A 21239-nucleotide genomic window follows, 5' to 3' on the forward strand; every position below is an offset into this window, starting at 1 on the left:
CATGCAATGCAGTCTGTTATATAATTGTTAAATTAAATTATAAATTAATGATTGATATTATTGGTTTAGCATATATAAAAATTGAATTAAAGTTGATTATTTTATTTGCTTTTTTTTATTTCTACATTAAATTTATTTTTAAAATATTTTATTTTTTACTTTTAAAATCAGGATTAAACATAAATTTTAAATCAGACAAACGCTTTATTTTTATTGATCTTGTAGATATTACTCACACTTATAAATATCGAGTATGTTAAATATATAAAGTCTTTAAAAAAAGTAATTTATTTGATGATTTTATCTTTCAAATTTATTTTAATGTAAAAAAACATAAATCTTGATTGCATGATATAGAAACAAAATTAAAAAGTTTTATCAAATACGGTTTTTTAAAGTACCTTTTTAAATTTTTATTATTTAAATTTCTGTAAACTAACTTCTTAAGTTATTTTCAATTTTATTTTTTTTCTTCATATTTAGGTTATTCACAGTCAAAGAACTTCTCAGGATGTTCATAGACTTCTTTGAAGCTTGTATTCAAAGCTTTAGCCTTACCTCCATCGATAAATCTGTGATCAACTGTAAAGTTAATATTCATTACGGGAGCAATAACAATCTTTCCATCTCTAACAACAGGCTTATCAACACACTTACCGAGTGCAACAAAAACTGGACAGTTCATGAAATTGCAGTGGGGAACGTAGGCATCTTCAATACCAAGCATACCAATAGAAGTGACTGTAGCTCCACCAAAATTGTCTTTCTTGATGCCAAAAGCAGGAGCATCCATACCAAGATAGTAAGTTATATACTTAGTAAGTTAGAGACAAACACTGATAATAAAGGGAGGAAGGAATTATGCAGCTCCAATACGCTTTTTGTGTTCCTCATCTCCATTATTCTTCTTAATTTTTGCACCTTTGTCCTTAATAAATTTAGCTATATCAATAACATTCTTTTCATCACAACTCTTGATTGTCACTGCAGCTAAATCCTTTTTATATTGTAGATTGATTTTAAAAAAACACTTTATTCAATACTTTTAGTAAGCTTAAATGTAAATAAATAAGTTTAAATAATTCTAAAGTTTAAATATCATACCTTGCCACCATCAATATCAACTAAGCATGTAACATCAACAGTTTTGAAGGGAATATACTTTCCAAACAAGAATTTTCCATTTACAGAGAGTCTAGAAGCATTAAGTATCTAAGCAACAGCCTTAATACCAAAATGAGTAAGAGTTGGTTTCACATCATCTTCACCCTTGTAGTTTTTAATTAATTCTTAAACTTTAGTGCAATCTATTTCGTGCCTGATATAGATGCAGCCTTCTTTAGGTTCTTCCCAAGTAGCACACATTATCTTTCTTCTAGTGCTATTGCAGTTTTTACCTTTTGGAATAGCAAGATACATGAAAATGTTGAAACCTAAAAAGAGTCCAAATAATGCTAAAAATCTAATGTCATATAAGACACTGTATGCCAAAGAGGCAAACATCAAAGCATTTTAGAAAACACTCATATTTTACTTTTTTAGTTAAGAAAAGATTATTTTTTTATTATTATTTAATTTAGATAAATATTATTTATTTTTTTGTTTTTGTGGCAATTAATATTGCCAAAAATTTATTTAAAGATAATATAAATTTAGTGTCAATACAATCTTGTTGTAAATATAATGATATCAAGCAAACTATAACTAAATATACATTTCATCACAATACGTATTTAAATTATAACTACTACATTTCAATTTTTTTTTATATAGTGAGTGTTAATAAAATTTTTTGTATTCAATTTTTTCATCACTTTGCCTCATAAATCTGTACTTTTTTGATGTCTTATACAATTTCATATTGCTTTTTAAATTAAGATCAGTAATTGCTTTAAAATTATCTTTACTAAATATACTTATTTATTTATTACATCTCTAATTTGCATTACATCAAGAGAGTATTTGATGTGATGATATGATATTAATTAAGCCATCACAATTACATCACCAAAAAATAATACATATAATGTATAATCAAAATCTTAGATATGAATTATAATATATTCGTATCTTTTGCTACTCACTATTTATGAAAATATTTATAAAATCAAATTTTTTAGACTTTAAAATAAAATTTATCAAACATGACTGTAAATTTCATTAATCATAAATTAGCAAAAAAATTTTTTATTATCATAAATAAAATATAAAGTAGTTCTATGCTAATTAACTTTTGATATTCACAAAGAAAATAATTTTTAATAAAAATTTAAATTAAACCAACAAACATAAAACAAAGAAATAAATAAATATATAAATAGTAAATGGTGTATATTCAATCCATCTATTAGATATTAAATATACCTTGAATGCAAGTATAAGATAAAGTCAGTTTTAGAGAGACAGCAAATATTTTTGTATTTAAAAGTATCAGCTAGAAAAAATTAAATTATCAAAAGATTAATAGAGCTTTTATTTTAAAATTTACAAAATATAAATATCACTGTAAACCTTGTAATATTACTAGTAAATATATTATTAATAAAGAAGTATTATTAAATTTTTTCAATTTTTCAGAATGGATAAATATAATTGATTAAATTAATTAATTATAGATTCATAAAATATTCAATTTTATTACTACAAAAAGGAATAAATATATTTCCTTTAAAAAAATACAATTAAATAAAATAATTTATCATAAATTTAAACACTATTTTGATTAAATGATTTCAAGAACATTAAATATTTATTGAGATCGTAGATAAAGCTATAAAATAGTACTTAATATTTTTTAAACAATATCTAATGATTATTTATATAAAAATGAATAAATTTGAGTTTATAGTTAACTTTTTATTTTTTGATTTAAGTGAATAACAAAAATAAATATTAATATCAAATTATTTGCTAAAATAGACTTAATAATTTTAAATTTTAATATGTAAAGTTTTATTAAAAAAACATTAAAATTTTCTCTTACAATACACTTTTGAATTTCAAATTACCTATTTTTACAATATCAAATTAAATTATTTTATGCATGGAAAATAAAAATCTTTATTTTTAAGATGTAATTTTTACTTTATTTAAAGTTAAATTATTTGCTAAATAGAAATTCAATCATATTATTTGATGCATTATTTAGTATCAGAGTCAATTTCATTTGATATCATTTAAAAATGACTGTTTTCATAATTTAAAGTTATTTTATTTGATTATTAATGAATTTATTCTATTTATTTATTTTGGTTTAGGAAAATAAAAAGAAATGAAGAATATGATTTTTTGAATTAAGTTATAATTACATGTATTTAATATGTATTTAAAGCTATTATTAGGTAACGTAAATATATAATATAAGTTAAATTGAAGAAAATCCCTTTCATTCTTATTCTTCTTAAGCATTTTCTTCATTTTCTTCTTTAGGGGGAGGATCTTTATGGTTAGGCTAATTATTTATTTAATTTTATCAAAGTTTTAAAATAGTATTATATAAAAATTTACTTCGGGAAACTCATCAGTATCATCAACTTCAGCTTATAAATCATCAGGTTGAGGAGGAACAAATGGAATTTGGTTAGTCTTTAATCCATAACCAATATAAATATTTGACCATCTTTAATTCTTTATTAATTAATTTTTAAAAAATATTTCATTTTTATTTTATTTACATTGCAAACAGTATAGTGACCATTCCATGTCTTATTACGAAGTACAACTACTCCATATATAGCAGTACCTTCTTCTTAATTGAATTATTAAAGGTCACCATATTCCCTCACATACCAATTAGGATTAGGCTCTTCATTTTCGGTATCACCTGGATAAGGAGCTTTTTAAAAAACAAATTTTGAAATAATGTTTAAGGAGGTATTTTAATATATTTACTTTTTTCATCTGTTATTTCTTTTAATCTTTCAGATTGATTTTCATCTGAGTTGGCTATTTCTTAAAGAGCATCCTATTTTTCCTAATCAAGAGTTGGGTCTATATAGAATGTGGCTCTTCCCTGAGTATTTAAGAAGGTGTGTAAATGAACCCAATTTGTCAATTCTTTAAGTTCAGCATATTCTGGTAATTTGAAAGGTTCTTCAGTCAGCTCAATTTGATTGGGTTTTTCAGGGTCATCCAAAGCTTAATACAAACCTTTAGGAGAAAGAACGCATGCACAAGAAATTCTTGCAATTTGTGCTTTTAGCTTTTATTTAAAATAAATAATCAATATAAAAAATATAATACCATTTTAGAATGATTAAATTTTACTAGGTGCTTTTCCTTTCCATTGAATAGAGGATAAGATTTTACATTAGCATTTAAATCTCCAGTAAAAATATACTTTATTTATCTAGCTGCTACAACTTATTAGGGGGTAACTAAAGGCAATTCCATCCATTCACCAAGTACTTTGGATATATTATTAGAAATGTATTATTAAATTATTAAAATGATATGCAGATTTAAATGTATATGAATAAAAAATATTACCATCATGTGTGACCCAAAAAGTATAAAAATTAGCTCCTTCACCCTTTTTTTCAGCATCTTTTGGTAATTAATCTGCATTTTCATTGGAAGTTACACCTTCTGCTACATAATAATCTTTTCCTGAGCAAAGAATCTTTCCCCAGAAACGAATCTAAGAGGCTTTTGATTCTTCTGCTAATTTTTTAATACTCATTGCTATTCTTTAAGATTCTTCTTCTCCAAATCCAATACCAGCCATTTACAACATTTAATTTTCATTATAAAAGTCAGGGAAAAGAACTTTGGAATAGTTGCTTTTAACAGCCTTGGACTCCTATTAAATTAGATTTAAAATAAAATATTTAGTCATTTTTAGCTAATTTTTTTATTAATAAATTAAGATTGCACTTAGCACAAGTAAGCTAGCAGCTTAAACATTTTATTTTGAGGATAATCTGTTTGCTGATTATTTGATTACTTCAATTAGATTATTTCATTTCAGTGCTTGACTTGTGCATATTGATTAAAATATTTATCCTGTTAACTAAATTTGTGTATGCGAACATTGTTTGTTTGTTTATTTACCTTTATTAAAGCTTAGCATTTTTAAATCCATTCGTGATTTTATCCAAATTATTCTTTTATATTATTGACATCAGAGTCTGATTGTGGCTTTCTATTGACATAGTTATTTTTTTTTACGAAATCTGAGAGTAATTCAAAAAATTCTAAATCCTTAAATTATTTGGACTGTTCGTTAACAAGTTTATGTATTGTTTAAACTAAATGCTTGAATAGAGGTGTACCATCAATAGACTTATGCTCTTTCAAGATATTAATGAGCTTCTTTTAAGAATCTTATTACATTTTTTTACTTTTATATAAAAATGAGTATCAGCTATTTCCTTTAGATTGTTATGATAAATACCCAACAAATAGTTTTTACTTCTTTTTAAATTTCACAAAATAAATAAAGATAACAATTTATTAATATATCTTGATAATCAATTAAAAAAATTTATTTGATTTTTGATTTATTGTTTCTAATAAATTAGATAGATATAAAGAAGAAACGTTATAAATTTTGACTATTATTTATAATCACATATAAATTTCTAATTTACTAAATTTGCAATCAAATACTTTTAATTAAAATGTTTTTTTTAATACCAAAAATTATTAATACATACTTCTAATTTCTTTTATTTTTTATTTTTATCTTCAATTTTAATTACAATTAAAAGTTAATATTTAAAAAAAATATTTTTCAAAAAAAAAAACAAAACAAAAATTTAACTTTCTCTTTTATACAAAATATTATTTATCTATTTTAATTATTTTCAAATTAAAAAAAAATAAATTTAGATTTGAAATATTTTATAAAATTAAAATCAGCAATTGAAAAAATTAGCAGATTATTTAAATATGAAAATATTATTGAATAAATAAATTAAAAGGTATTAAAAAAAAATATTTTTATTTAACCTATATTAATTTTTCCTTATTTTAAAAACTATTGCAAAATTATCTAAAACGCGGTATTTTACTAAGTTTTAAATTTTCTCTCTTTTTAAATATTTTGAAATTGCAATATATATTTATTTTATAAAAGAAAAAAATAAATAATTTTTTAAAAATTCTCTTTTTAAATAAATATTAAAATTTTAATTATTATAAAAATTCAATTAATTTTCAAGCCATTTAAAGTGTAAAGTAAATTTTTAAAAACATAACATTTCTACAAAAAATAAACAAAATAAAGTTAAAATTGATATTTAGAGTTTTCAATATTTTAATTTTTTAATTAATTTATTTTTAATAAATTCTCTTTTATTAATTTATATTAAAATCTAACTAAACTTTTTACTTATATTTGGAGAAGAAAATTTTCGTTTTTTTTTATTATTATAAATTTAAATATGGGAAGTATAAAAATATAAATACACTAAAATTATACAATTTTCATTCAGAAAAGTGTAATTTAATTCAAATATATTTTTTTAATGTAAAATCAAATAGCAATTGTTTTTAAAAACTACTGCTTTTCATTTAATTTATAATGATTTCATCTAATTTTTTCTCACTTTACGAAAAAATTTCTTTTATAATTTTGTATATATTACATACTATTTATTTACTAACTTGTAATCTTATTTTTTTAATTTATGAACTATTTAAAAATTATCATAATTCAATAATAAATAAACCGACAAACAAAGGTAAGTCAATGATAAAATAACTGTCTAAATTGAATATAGATTTTGTTTTCTTGCACATTTAGCTATTTTATTTAGAATTTATTAATTTTGAGAGTAAATAAAAAGGAATACTGGTATTTTTTTACAAGTTAAAAAAACAATTTTCAATTTTATTTTGTATGGTATTACAATTAATAATTGAAATTATGTCATTAATTAATAAATGAGTTATTGTTATTACTTTTTTGCATAAATACGTAATAAATATGAAACACTTTTGCTAATTTATAAAAGAAAAAAAATTTCTTTTCTAAAATAATTATTAGGTTTAAAAGTAATAGCTTTATGTTTACAAATCTTATAAATATTTAAAAACTAAAAAATTGTTATTTTAATTCATTCAAAATAAGATTTATAAGGAACTCTTTCATTCAAAGGCTTTATTCCATATATGAGTTTAAAAGACGAAGAATAAACAAAATAATCTTTGCTTGCAGATAATGCTGTAGATGAAGAATTTACAAACCAAGGTGCTTCTGTTATGAATGCTACTGCTAACATTATTAAAAGTGGTATAGGTACTGGACTGCTATTTATGCCTTATGTTTTTAGTTAATGTGGTATAGTTCTTTCTATAGTTTTTATGGGATTGATGGGTGCAGTTGCTTTTTATTGTTGGAGCTAGCTTTGCAGAATTATCCGTATCCTTGAACAAAACGGTATAAAATATGAAAATCACAGTCAACTCACTTTAGAAACAGCAGCAGGTCTTATAATGGGTGAAAAGTATAAACATTTCAGTATTATCGTCACCCTTATATTTATTTATGGTTCCTCCGTAGGCTACTGCATATTTATTCTTTAAACTATGCAAGACTATATTCCTAACTATTACATCACACGTAATTTGTTTAAAAATTTCATTTTAATTTATTTTTGGCTAAGTTACACTTTAAGTGTAAATTTTAATTAATTTTATCTTCCTTAATCAATTAATTATCAAGTTAATTCCTGTATTTCTTATTTCAAAAGCATAAAAAATTATTAATTAAAAAAAATAGTGGCTATTGTCTTTGTTATTTACATGCCTCTTTCGATGTTTAGACAAATTGAAAAACTTGGAATTTTTAGTTAATTTGCTCTAGTTGCTCTTTCCTTTTCTATTTGCGTTATTTTAGGATATTCATCTTACCAAATATCTGATAACAACTTTTCAGGATTTACAGCAAAAATTTTCGATTTCTCTAGTCTTCCCTTGTATTTTGGAGTTTTTGCTTTTGCATATGACATTAACGGTGTTGTGACTGAGGTTCATGCATCAATGAAGGAGAAACACAAATTCAATAGAGTACTGTTTGCGTAAATTTGTTTTTTATTTATTACACTTAAAAATTTAATTGGTTATTTTGTAAGATAAGCCTGTGCAATCAAAATTATTCTTTTATTTAAACAATTTTCTTAATCAAATAAATTATCTTTTTATTTCAATCTTTTTTTAATTAATGAACCAAGCATAAAACTTTTAAGTAAATATCTAAATTAAAAATTACATTTTTGTAAAAAATAGGTTTATTTTCTTTTCTTTTGTTCTTGGATCACTGTTAGGAGTCTTGGGATATTATGCATTCAAGGATGATGTAAATTCTGTGATATTTAAAAATTTCAATGATATTGGAGCATTCAGCACAATAATATCTAGTTTAATTAGTTTATCAATTGTTGCTAGTATTTTATTATACGGTTTCCCAATAGTAAAAACTGTAGATAGACTCACTGCTAGAGCCTAGCCTAATCCTAACATAATAACTATGATTATTACTAGACTAATCTTTTTCTTGAGTATAAGTTTTTAAGGTATTTATGTTTAAAGCATTACCAATGTTTTTAATCTCCTTGGATGTGTCTTTTCAGTTATTTTAACTTTTGTCCTTCCTATGATCTTACTAGAAAAGATGAAATATCTTGAAAAAAAAGGCATTCAAGTTTAGTCACGTGTTAAATCTTCAGCTATTGAAGGTAGCAGCACTTAAACAGTCAGCGATAACACTGATTAATAACAATAAATTCAGCCTAATTAAAATCAATATTAAGTAAAAAATAATCAAAAAAAAGAAACTTTACCTTAAGGCATTTTAAACACAGTGTTTAACATATTAGTTGTAGTAATAGGCATAACTGGTGGAGTTTCTGGTTTAATTTCGTCTATAATTGATTTATCCTCATGAAAATATTTTAAAAATAAATTTATTTAATAAATTATTGAAATTAATTAGTTAGTTATTAAATATTTTAATGTAAAGTTGTTTATAAAAATTATTAATTTAATTTAACATAAAAAATTACTCTTCTTTAATATAAAAAAAAATCATTTATTTTAATTGGATTTTATATTTTAAAAATCTTTATTCAAAATAAATAAAAGTGATTTCAGTCATTTTTGTTATTAGTGTAAATAAAGTTGCTATTATATTTAATATGAAATGAAACAAAATTTTTTTCAATTGCTTACATATTTTAATTAAAATAATTCAATTCATTTGTTTTTTATATTTTTTATCTTGATAAATTTTAATATTTAAACAATATTTGAACAAGTCTTAAAAATGATTAATTTATACCCATCAATTTTACATGTAGTCGTTTAAAATTGATGATTGAATGGCTTCTATTAAGTATTTATATATCTAAAATAAAATATATGTTGGTAAATTTAATGTAAAAGTAATTTATATTTAAACGAAGTTATGAAACAAACAAACAAAAAAACAAAACAACATACAAATAAATTATTTAATTAATTTTTTTATTAATTTTTTATTAGGAAATAACGAGCACATTTTTAAATACAAATATTAATAATAAGATTATAAGCAATCAATAAATTGTTAGACTTAAATTGGTACCATAAATTAATTATCTGTTTAAAGTTCTTTGTTTCTTATTAAAATTGTAAATAAGTAATAAAATTTATCTGTATTAAAATTCACTTTAAATAAAGATAGAAAAAAGAATAAAAAATAAAATAGGTTATTTTAAAATTACAATAATAATTTAATGAATTAGATAAATACTCCTATCAAAAATATAAGAGGCTATAGCACAGGCAGCTTACCTCCATAATAATATTAAACTAGTTAGCAAGCAAATATTAATTTTGATACTCAATCATATAGCTAGTAAAACCATTAAAACTAAGCACCCACTAATTAGTTTTAGCAGTAGCAAAATTAACAAAGAGGATCCTCTGGTCAAAAATACTTGAACTCAAATATTCCTACTTACTAGCCATAAATCTCTTAAGTTCCAACATAATCTTATTTAATTTAAAATGGTTAATCTTCTTCTTCTAGCAATTTTTCTTTAATTTCTCCCGCAAAAGCAAGAAATTCATCTATTGAAGGAGGAAATAGCTATAGTGTTGGCACAAATATATAGCCTATGACTATATAAGCTTAGATTTAGCAAAAACAGGTCAGAAACATACAAACGCCAACTAAATAAAGATATATTGTTTGCAATCCTTAGATTTAAAACAGTGGTGGAAATCAGTAAGTTATTTCTAATAACTAAAATTAGATAAATGGAATTTATAATTATTCAATCCAACAAAAGACAAACGGATTGCAAAATTCCAATTCTAAAAGTAATTAAATAGGTATCAATAACAGAAGTATATAGAATAATAACAATAGTAATAATAATATCAATAATATTAGTGGTAATGGACTTAACAACAGTGGATATGGTCTGTAACCTAGTAATGCAGGTAACAATATAAATGCAAAAGGTAATAATCTATAAGTAACTCCAGGAATTTAACAATCTGCACTTACATATAGTATCAATGGAAATCTTGCATAAATTTTAACAGTTGCTGGAGCTAATTAAAATGCGAAAGTTCCAACTATTATATAATAAAATGCTAAGCAGTAAGTAGGGTTACTAAAACCAATTCATCATCAAGTAATTGTGCAATCTCCAACAAAAGAAAATACACAACTAAAGAGCTCATCTTTGCCTAAGCATAATAATTAATTTAGTCTGATCAATAATATATTAGAGAATAGCATTAATAACAACAGTACCAATTAACTTTCCTAGAATGGAGTTAACTCTGCTAAAAAATTATCAAATGTTTAATAATAGCTTAAGCAATAGTAACTATCCTAACAGTAAAATATAAACACAAATAGTTCGGCAACTTATCTTAATAGCAACAATTCTGTTTTTGGACCCTCTCCCTAAAAGGGAAGGCCTGAATAAAGCGATCAACCAAACTAACAATAAACTGTCTGTTTGGGTAAAAATAATACTAATGGAGGATAAGTTCACTAAGGTTCTTTATAAGTAAATAAACAATAAGTACCTTAAGTATTATAAAACCATTTAGTTTCTAAGCTAAATATGCCAAATAATTATCACATTTAGCCAATACATAAATCTTTATCAATACACTAAGATTAAAGAGTTCTAATTTCTTAAAATCCTTTACCCATCGCTTAGAATGTTTAAACTCCTAGCTTATCAAATAATTTATTAAATTAAAAGACTCTTGAAGCAAGTCTCAAAGAAGCGAACCAAGAAAAAGAACTGCTTAGAGAAAAGCTAGTAAAATAAGAGAGCGATTTGCAAAATTTGACTTAAGAAAACGAGAAGTTAAACTAGCTTGTTTAACAGTTTCTAGGAGAAAGTATATTTATTAAATTAATTAAATAGATATTATTAATGCATAATATATTAAAATAGAAAAACAAAATGAAGATAACACTACAAATCGAAATCAAGAAATTGAATAAGATTTTGCTGAAAACTAAGACAAAATTAAAAAGACATCAAATAAAAATTAGCAAAATGATGATACTGTTGAAGAAGACGGAGTTAATTTTGGTTCTAGTTCAGATGCTTAAGAAGTAGAAAAGATTTTATTAGAAAATAAATAGTTGTAAGAAATGGTATCAGTCCTTGAAAAGAGAATAAACTAAATAATTGCACAAAAAGAAGAAGAATATGAGGGCAAAAGGGATTCTGAATTTAATTCAAACTAAGAAGAACTTCATTTAGTGTAACTTGAAAATGAAGATTTGAGAAAAAAAATAGGAATTCTTATTGAAACAAACGAGTAAATTAATTAGTAAATATTAATTTAAAATATTTATATTATCTAAAATAAAGGAAAAATATGTAATATTATCCTGAAGTAATTGCCGAATAAGAAAATAAATTAAAAGTATTAGCTGAAGAGAACTTTAGTCTTAATCAGGTTATCAGAAATAAAGTTGAAGAAATTGACTAAATACATGCAAAATACTCTCATGAGTTGTAAAAGATTAAATAAACAGATAGAGAAGGTAAAGATTTGACATAATCTTTGCAACAGCTGAAATAGCAATTGGAAGATTTATAAAAAAATTACTCTTTAGTAATTCAAGAAAGGGATCAATTAAAGAATGAAAAAGAAAATATAGAGTTTTAATTTGATTAAAATAAAATAGAGCTAGTAAATGTCTAAGATTCAATCAATTAGTATGAGAATAAGTTAAAATAAACTAATGAAGAAAAAGAAAAAATATTTAATGACTATAATATAAGAGCTTAAGAAATAGAACACTATAAAGAAGAGTAGGGCAATCTTCTCTAGCAGTTGGAAAATATGAATTAAATTTTAGTTAATCGTAGCAATGAACTTTAGATGGTCTAAGAACAAAATTAATTGCAAGAAGGTAATGTTCTAGAATTAACTCGCTAGCTAGAAATTCTTATCAATGAAAATGAAAAACTTAACAACTTTATTCAGTCTTAAAATAAAGATGATCCCAGCTATCAGTCTTTATAAGCAATGCTAGAAGATAAAGACTAATTCATAGGAGAATTAGAAAAATAAATCAACGACCTTTAAAATTAAAAGCACTTAGAGTCGACTGATTATGAAATTATCATTTAAGAGCAAAAAGATATTTTGAAAGAATTAGAAGAGAAAATTCAATTATTAGTATAAGAAAACGATAAGCTAAATTAAATCATTTAGAATTAATAACTAACACAAAATGACTTTTAAGTCATAGCTGATATGGAGACCAAAGTGTAAGAATTGGCAGAAGAAAATTAAAAACTACTTACTACTGTAGAAAAATATAAACAAGAAGCAGAATTGTGGAAAAGATAAGTTATGCAACAAGCTTCATAAAGTACTTCTTCAACTTCTTTACCTCCTTAGCCTCCACAAAATCCTTATTAAAATGGTGTGCATACTATTTAGTAATAACAATTGGTTTAACAACAAAATATAAAATAAATCACAAACTCATCTCCTATTTCTTCAAATGCTAATTAGTAATTAAACTGGTAAACAATATAACAATAATAATAGCAACAACATTCTGATTTATCAAGCTCATGGCATAATTAATCTTCTTAATATTTTAATAGCTAATCTGAGTAGTAATTACCAAGTTCCTAATATTTATAAGTTTAGTAACAGCCATAATAATAATCACAATAATAATAGTAACTATAATAGATATCACAATAGCAATAATAAATATAATAAATACCATAATTTGGTTAAATTAATCCATAACCTTAAATCAATCTTACGTAAAAACGATTCCCTAGTGCTGGTAAGAGTTACCAATAATAATAATTTTCTTGATTAAAGAAAACTACTCTAAAGCATTAATATAAAACTTAATATATATATGTATATAATAAATCTATAAAAAAATAAATCTATAAATAAATAAATAAAATGTATCCTTTATAAAAACAGTTGGAATTTATTCATTTCATTTTTAAAAATATCTTAATTTATTTTTCAATTAAATAAATTTAAATTTGAATTAAAAAATTTTTTATTTATTTTTAAAATGTAGGTGTAAAGACAATTAATAAAATAGCAATTTAATCAATTTTTTAAATTATATTATATATTAGTGATCAACAGGATAAGGTCATTTTTAATTCGGCTGAGCTGAACACTGAATAATAAAATAATCGGTTTTGGCTAAAAGAAATTATGTAAACTAAATATTTGGTTGGTCGCCATTAGATGTATTATTTAAAATATTATTTGATTTGAATAACATGTATATAAGGAAAGATAAGTAATTAATTTATAACTAAAGGAAAAAAACTTAGATAAAAAAGTAATTAATAATTTGATTATATCTCAAAATATATACAAGTAACTATTTCAAGTTTTATATTTAAGCAATCATTGCTTTTATATTTCACCAAAAAGAGTTAGATTATCTGCATCTTTCTAAAATTAATTTTTACAGTCTTTCGTTTTCTTTAGTGAGATAAGATAGCTATTAATCCATTTATTAGTAATTTAGTAATGAGTTATGTGATTCTTAGAATTTTATTTTGAATTCTTATTTTTGATTTTCACTATCTATTAAACGTAATTTAAGCTGCTCATATTCTCTATTTAAAAACATTATTTTGTTTTCATACTCATCTATCTTAAAGTTTGATTATTTTAAATTATAATTAGCTTTTTCTAACCTACCAATTTCATCTTGATATTCAGATATCATTCCTTTAAGATTTCTGTTAATTTCTTCAAATTCTTACATTCTAGAGTATATCTCTGAGTGTTATTTTCTGTTAGTACTCAATGTTTAATCAAATTGTCTTTTTATTTCTTCATTTTCTTTTTGTACTTACGACAATATTTAATGAATTCTTTCATTTTCGATTCTTATTAAGAGGTGCTTTTCTTACATCGAATAAAATTACTTTTCAAGCAATTCAAATTTCTACTTTCTATCCTAAAATTCCTTGCTTATATAATCATAGTCTTCTGTCTTATTTGCAAATTTTTCTTTCAGATCTTTAAGCTAATGCTCATTCATGATAGCTTTTTACTCATAAGAAGCCAATTTTACCATCAGTTAATCCTTTTGTTATTCATTAGCCTCTAGTTTTGCTTAAATCCAAGATAAGTCTCTTTCATATTCCTCCTTACATTAATTTTTTATTTTAATTTTTAATTCTTCTATAAGCTTAGTGTAATGAGACTCAATTGCTGAATATTTAACTTTCCAATTATTACACTCTTCTTGGAGAGATAGAGATTTCTTGTCTAATTCTTTACTTTTTATAGATAAAATTTAATTTTCTTGCTTTGTCTATAAAAGCTAAGCATATTCAGTCTGCATTTCTTCAACCTACAAAAAAAATTTCTAACTTATTTTAAAATAAGAATAAATTTAATTACTTAAAACTGCAGCTCTTTCATTTTAATATCTTATATTTCAATTGTAGACTTTAATTTTTCGTTTTCAAAAATAATTTCTTTGTAGTTTCTTTCATTATTTCTATTTTTAAATTCTTATTCATTTTCCTCTATAGATTTTAACTATATTTGCTTATTTAAAACAGTTATTTTCTTTTCTAATTCGTTTATATGCAATTACAGCTTCTTTTCTTTATCTGTCTAAGTAGTTTCTATGCTTTTTATATTATCCTATTAATGCTCTTGTTGGGATACTAACTGTCTGTTTACTTCATATAACTTTTTGTTATCTTCTAAGAGTTTATCAATATTTTCTTTAAGCTAATTAATCATTCCTTAGCTTTCCTCATAATTAATCTAAACAGTGCTTTGAATTTTAATTTCTAAATAAATAAATATTTAATTTTCGTGTATTTTGATAAGAATAATTTAACCTTCTTTGAGACCCTCATTTTCTTCAATTCTGGCTTTTAAAGCATATGATAATTTTTCATTTTCTTAAAGAAGAAGATCAATGTATCCTTGTTGGTTTAACAATTCTTTTTCGTTAACCTCGAATTATTCTCTTAGCTAATTGTGCATTTAAATGTGAGCTTCATATTTTTCTTGCAATTCTTGGTGCAATTTATCATATTTTCCAGTTATGATTATTTAATTTCTTTAATCTTAGTTAACCTTTTCTTATATTTATTTAACATCTTTCTCTAAAATTTATATATAGTTCTTAAGTTCAGCAATTTCCTATTTTAAATTTAAATGAAAAAAATAAATAAAGTGAAATAAACATTTTCAAAATCAAATTTTTTTACTGAATTTTTTTAAAAAATAATATTTTCTTTTTCAGTGAGAGCAACAGTTGTTTAAGATTGCTAAAATTTCTGATAATCAAACTAAGCTAGATTTAAAGATTGTTTCTCATATGTTTCTTTAACTTCAGTATACTATTTTTTCAAAACATTGATTTGTTCTGTTAGGTTTTAAGCTTGAATAGTTGAAATATTATATTCACTTTACATTTTTGAAATTTGTTAATCCTTAAGCATGTTCATTTAAGAAAGCTTTTCTATTTGTTAAAGATAATCATATTCTTTGTTTTGGAGTTCTAGTTTTTGTTAGTGAAGTGACTCGTTTCTCATTTCAAAAACCTTAAGCTTAGCTTCAATATCTAGCTACTAAGAAAACGGAATTTGCTATTATTTTGTTTACTCCAATAGAACATTACTCTTTAGCTAAAGAACTTCATTTTGAAGAGTATTTACTTCTTTCTCTTTTTAAAGATAGGCATATGTAAGACGCTCATTTTCAGCACAAAGCATTACAAATTATGCACATGCTTACTGAACACTAACATTTAATTTTTAATTATCAGGATCGCCTTAAATATTATTGTTAAAATCAGTTTTACTAGACCTACTGCTATTTTTTATAATCAGAATCTCTTATTTTAACTCATTAACCTATCGTTCTAAAATTTAATTTCTTTCTTTCTCAAGTTTTAAGTCGATATCCATATACTAGGTTGGTAGAGCATTATTTGATACAATATTATTCAATTTTTCGTATGGCGATTCCTTTTTTTCAATTCTATAGTTGTAGTCAGTTATAATTTATCCTATTTATGTAGCATGATTATTTAGTACAATGTTGCTATTAACTGGTAATGTTTGCTTTGTTATTACTATTTTATTTTAAGGAGAGCTATTAGTTAACAGGTTATCTACAGAGCTAGAGTATTATATTCTTTAAGGTGTGTGACTAAATACTACCTATTATTCAATTTTTTCTTTATGCGAGACTGGGCTGATTTATGATTAAATTTAATTTTTCAATCCAAAAGTTAATGATAATGGTTGAGGAGGAGGTGAAGTGCTTATTGGAATTTAAGCAGGTATATAATTGGTTGGGATGTTAATTGTGTTCATAAAGTTCTTTACTTTGTCAAATTTTAAAAAATAATTTTATTTAAGAGTCAGTGAATATTCTTATAATCTTTTGGCTAAATACTTACTAATCTACTTTGAAACAGCTTTAAGATTTTTAATATTTTCAAGCTGGATCTAATTATTTAAGAAACTTGCTTGGATTTAAATCTTTAAATAAATTAATTAATTGCTTTTATTATTCATTTATAAATTTAAAATAAAATATCTTCGTTGGTTGAGTCCATATGATATTATTCCTATCCATACGAATTACTTAAGCAAAAATGCTCTTAAATATCTTTAAGTTAATTCTTAAATTAAATATTTTAAAAGACCTGCATCTAAAAAAAATATAAAAATATAAAAAATATAAAATCTATTTTGCTTAAAAATAATTACTTAAAAAAACAAAAAATAAATATTTTATTGATTAAGGAAATTATAATAGCTAAAATATTAAATTAAATAAATGATGGATGAGTTTTTTTTAAGAAATATCAAATCTTTGATAAAAATGCAAAAATAAATGGAAAGAAAGACAAAGAATTAAAGAATCGGTTTGCAGAATTTAATTAATATTTTGTATGTATGATTAATACCTTCATTTTTCTTAGAAAAAACAAGAAAAAGAAAGAATTATAAACTTTAAAAAATTAAAATTACTTAGAAAAATTACAATATGAAAAGTCTTTAAAGTTTGGGTAAATTAACAACTAAGTTAAACCCTCTTTCTTCTACTAAGCAAAGCATGGGATTGAAGGCTCCCATCCCAAAAGAATAAATGTCTGCTGAAGAATTAGGCGAAAAGAAATTTATAAAAAACGAAAAATACTACGTTGAAGGAGGTCCATAATACTACATAGCAAAATTATTGAACTAAAAAGGTCCTCTCAATAAAAATCAAATTTGGTTCGAATATCAAAGAGACTAAGAAGCTGTTAAAAATAATATTATTCCATCTAGAACATACTTGAAAGAAAAGATTCTTACTCAAATGGTTCGTTAAGGAAAGCTCAAAGCTTTAGGATTCGATAAGGAGTAAGAAACAGAACTTGGTTATTAACTTAATCCTTCTAAGGCCTTTGCAAATCTTCATCCTGATCTTTTACTTAAATTAAGACCTCTCCCTAATATTCCAAGACTTTAATCAAATGATGTTTTATACAGAAAGAGTATCCTTGATGCTGAAAGCTAAGACTAAAAGAAGTGATTTAAAAAAAGCTCATTTCTATACAAAATTTTAATTCATAGCTATTCAAGCTGTATTAAGCTTAATTTGTGTTTTTAGAACTTTAGTTTGATATTTTTTATTAGATATCTACAACTTAAGGAGAAGTATAAAAATTTGATAAAGCTATTATAATCTTATAGTATTTAGGCATTAAAATGTGTTTGTAGTCCTCTTTAATATCATCATTTAATAATTATATTTGATACATATTTAAAATTATTTGTTGAAATCATCGCATTTCATATTATTTTTTATATTATGCAATAACAACTTGATATATAAAGCATCAATAACATTCCTTACCTTTCCACTTTAAAAGCTTTATTAATTTTTATGTAATCAAATCTTTAAATCTATTTTGATTTTATTATCTTAGAATTATTTTTAATAATATAGTAATTTCTAAGAAAAAATATTTTGGAAATATATAAATAAATTATTAGAAATATTAAAAATTTTCACATTTTATTATAAACCATTGATAAAATTTAAAAAAAATTCAATTAGATTTATATGCTTTGTGAATTTTAATATCTCAAGTATTGGTTTAAGATATTTTTGTTTACTATAATAATTAACTAAATTTTGATTCTTTAGTAAAAATATATAAAAATTACTGAAATAAAATGTAAAATTATGACTATTTTGACTCTTTTTTTATACATAGCTTCAACAAGCCAATTAAAGGAATAGAAGAGATAATGAAGGATACTCTTTTTATTCTCTTAGATGATGGTACATGCATCGTTTTTTGTATTAGTAAAATGAAAATTATAAATGAACAAAAATTTGCTGAATTACAACATGCAACTCATTGCACTAAGTTTTCTATATAAAATGGGTAGGATAATTAGATTAGGGATTTAATTATGACATAGCATAAATTGGGTTTCTTAGGAATATTAATGGTAGAAGACAATACTCACAATATTGTTTTTCTCTAAAAAATATAATTGGAATACACAGGATTTATGAAAATCCTACCAAACGAGGAAATATTTTCATATAAAACAGGGTATTCTTAACAAAGAAGTGTACTAATCAATGAGTGTTTTTTATATTCCCCAAACAAAAAAGATACTTCTATAGAAAAATTAAATCTGCTGAATGGGAAGCCAGTTGTCTCTTATTAGTTTTATGAGGAGAAGTATATCGATACCATTTGTTGTATGAAAAAAGTAGCTATTGAAAACTAAGAAAGTATATAGAATCTCCTGATTGTAGCATATGAAGGATTATACATGGGTATTTTAGAATTAGAGTAATTAATTATTTTTATAATTTTATATTTCTTTTTTAGTTTATGATGCTTAAAATATTTTATAATATCTAGTGAAAAAAATTAAAAACATAAGTTCTTACTTTAAAGAACAAAAATTGTTGATTGTAAAGAAGAAATGCCATATATATTTGATTTTCAGCTAAGTGTAAACGTAAAAGAACCTAAAAATGATATTGTAATTACAATATATATTTGCACTAGCGTTGAAGAGCTGCAAGTGCTTAAATTAAATCTGACAGATAAGAAGATCACTAGTCAAAGTAATATCAATATTAAGTATTTATCTCCTTAAATTGGATTATCAAATATAAAAATGGACAAAAAGTAGTTATATGTCTCTACTTTAGACAGATAAGTAAAAATTTTAAGTAGAAAAAAGCTTTAAGAAGTATGTTCTTTCTAATTTCACAATAATTCTATAAATGGATTGCTCCTTATTACAGACTAAAATCTAGATGAAAATGGACAATAAAAGAGTAAATTTTTAATTAGTATTTCTGAAGATTGCAAAATGGCTGTTATTGACCTAAATAAACTTCGCAAGAAGAAATGAATTTTAAGTAAATAGTAATCAAATCAATTAAATCACTCTAAGAAATGCATGAACATAAAACAAAAAATTGGCATCAAGATTGATTGATTGATAAATTGATAGTGTCTTGAGATTTTATTTATATATGGTTTTAATTTTATTAAATTTTTTCAAATGATTTTTAAGAAATTAACGATACTGCATTTGCTAATTAAATTAAATCCATTCAAAAGGAAGTTATTTATTTATTCATTCAAAGTAGCATCCAAATACTATTCCTGTGCAATAAACCTTTTCCTGATTAATTCAAAAATTAAGTTTTTATTTTTTATAATATTTATTTTAATTTAAAAAAAAAAATTGTATCTTTGATTTACTAAAATAATGCATTGTTTGTTTTTATAAAATTATTTGCATTTAATTATTGATAAATAAGTTTAATTTTTTAAAGTTTATTATTACGCTTGTATAAGTGTAGCTTGCATAATTATCATTTTGAACATCCCACAAACACTTAGAGGCTATTCTTAAACCTTATCCTTTAATTTCTCCGAAAACTACTTAAACTCCAATTTTATATCTAGGGACTTTACCTTCTATTTAATAATTTGAAAATGTTTGTATTTTACTGAAATTTGATAAAATATATGATCTCACCTCTTTTTATTTTCTCTCTTAATTCGAGAACTAATCTTTCGCTTAATTAATTGGCATTATTTGGGTCATATTCAACTCCTTTTAATCTATCTTCGAATAATTCTTTGATAATCTTCTAAATTTTTGATGGATAAAATCTATTTTTAATATAATTTAAAGTAATTAATGATGCTTCCCTTTTTCTTTTATAAATATTCAGATATAAATATGTACCTTTCATCTTCCTTAGGTTCCATAATACTCAATTTAATCTCATTTTCATCATAATGTGTAGTCATTTTTCAATAAATTTAGTTTATTGTAGTTAATATTCTTCTTAATTTTAAGTTGTTGTTAGCTCAATTTTTAAATTAATTTTTATATCTAATTATCAAAATTTATTACATTAAATTTCTTTAAAATGAAACGATATTTATAAATTCAATCAATAATTTACTTTGATTAATGAATAAATGAATTAGAGCATACATGCTTTTACAATCAATAATTTATTTCTTTTTAACAATTAATTGTAAATTTATTATTATTCTATCCTATAATAAATTATTATAAAATAAAATAAAATATTTTGCAAATATTAAACTTAAAAAATATTTTACAAAAAATTTAAGGTACTTAAAAGTAAGATGCTTTTATAAGTAAAAAATTAATATTATCAAATTTTAAATTTATTTTTTATTATCAAAAGGGTATGAACGGAAGCTTTAAGGA

The 21239-nt window shown here is 22.9% G+C and overlaps 8 protein-coding genes across 8 annotated transcripts; 4 read left to right on the top strand and 4 right to left on the bottom strand. All coding sequences in view use genetic code 6, as the record gives it.

Moving 5' to 3' along the window:
* Positions 1 to 454: 454 nt before the first annotated feature.
* Positions 455 to 1527, bottom strand: TTHERM_00444170 (2-oxo acid dehydrogenase acyltransferase domain protein; the record flags this gene model as incomplete). The annotated part of the gene is made up of 2 exons (XM_001023279.3): positions 455 to 997; positions 1105 to 1527. 2 exons carry the CDS (start codon positions 1525 to 1527, stop codon positions 455 to 457), a joined length of 966 nt encoding a protein of 321 aa, XP_001023279.1.
* Positions 1528 to 3385: 1858 nt separating this feature from the next.
* On the bottom strand, positions 3386 to 5334 carry TTHERM_00444180 (radial spokehead protein; the record flags this gene model as incomplete). Its single annotated transcript, XM_001023280.2, has 7 exons — positions 3386 to 3451; positions 3508 to 3627; positions 3675 to 3835; positions 3892 to 4201; positions 4267 to 4406; positions 4489 to 4801; positions 5053 to 5334. 7 exons carry the CDS (start codon positions 5332 to 5334, stop codon positions 3386 to 3388), a joined length of 1392 nt encoding a protein of 463 aa, XP_001023280.2.
* Positions 5335 to 7116: 1782 nt separating this feature from the next.
* On the top strand, positions 7117 to 8890 carry TTHERM_00444190 (transmembrane amino acid transporter protein; the record flags this gene model as incomplete). The annotated part of the gene is made up of 3 exons (XM_001023281.1): positions 7117 to 7567; positions 7727 to 8024; positions 8233 to 8890. 3 exons carry the CDS (start codon positions 7117 to 7119, stop codon positions 8888 to 8890), a joined length of 1407 nt encoding a protein of 468 aa, XP_001023281.1.
* Positions 8891 to 9629: 739 nt separating this feature from the next.
* TTHERM_00444200 (hypothetical protein) lies at positions 9630 to 13314 on the top strand (the record flags this gene model as incomplete). The annotated part of the gene is made up of 3 exons (XM_001023282.2): positions 9630 to 11355; positions 11412 to 11784; positions 11838 to 13314. Exons 1-3 carry the CDS (start codon positions 9720 to 9722, stop codon positions 13312 to 13314), a joined length of 3486 nt encoding a protein of 1161 aa, XP_001023282.2. The 5' UTR covers positions 9630 to 9719.
* A 577-nt stretch (positions 13315 to 13891) lies between these two features.
* TTHERM_00444210 (hypothetical protein) lies at positions 13892 to 17030 on the bottom strand (the record flags this gene model as incomplete). Its single annotated transcript, XM_001023283.2, has 4 exons — positions 13892 to 14836; positions 14887 to 15287; positions 15339 to 15645; positions 15714 to 17030. 4 exons carry the CDS (start codon positions 17028 to 17030, stop codon positions 13892 to 13894), a joined length of 2970 nt encoding a protein of 989 aa, XP_001023283.2.
* A 475-nt stretch (positions 17031 to 17505) lies between these two features.
* Positions 17506 to 18036, top strand: TTHERM_00444220 (hypothetical protein; the record flags this gene model as incomplete). Its single annotated transcript, XM_001023284.3, has 1 exon — positions 17506 to 18036. One exon carries the CDS (start codon positions 17506 to 17508, stop codon positions 18034 to 18036), a length of 531 nt encoding a protein of 176 aa, XP_001023284.1.
* Positions 18037 to 18683: 647 nt separating this feature from the next.
* On the top strand, positions 18684 to 19892 carry TTHERM_00444230 (hypothetical protein; the record flags this gene model as incomplete). Its single annotated transcript, XM_001023285.2, has 2 exons — positions 18684 to 19318; positions 19391 to 19892. 2 exons carry the CDS (start codon positions 18684 to 18686, stop codon positions 19890 to 19892), a joined length of 1137 nt encoding a protein of 378 aa, XP_001023285.2.
* Positions 19893 to 20041: 149 nt separating this feature from the next.
* On the bottom strand, positions 20042 to 20748 carry TTHERM_00444240 (hypothetical protein; the record flags this gene model as incomplete). The annotated part of the gene is made up of 4 exons (XM_001023286.2): positions 20042 to 20168; positions 20334 to 20467; positions 20529 to 20665; positions 20742 to 20748. 4 exons carry the CDS (start codon positions 20746 to 20748, stop codon positions 20042 to 20044), a joined length of 405 nt encoding a protein of 134 aa, XP_001023286.2.
* Between the last annotated feature and the right edge of the window lie 491 nt (positions 20749 to 21239).

Source organism: Tetrahymena thermophila, assembly GCF_000189635.1.
Source record: "Tetrahymena thermophila SB210 genomic scaffold scf_8254437, whole genome shotgun sequence".
NCBI classification, from domain to species: domain Eukaryota; phylum Ciliophora; class Oligohymenophorea; order Hymenostomatida; family Tetrahymenidae; genus Tetrahymena; species Tetrahymena thermophila.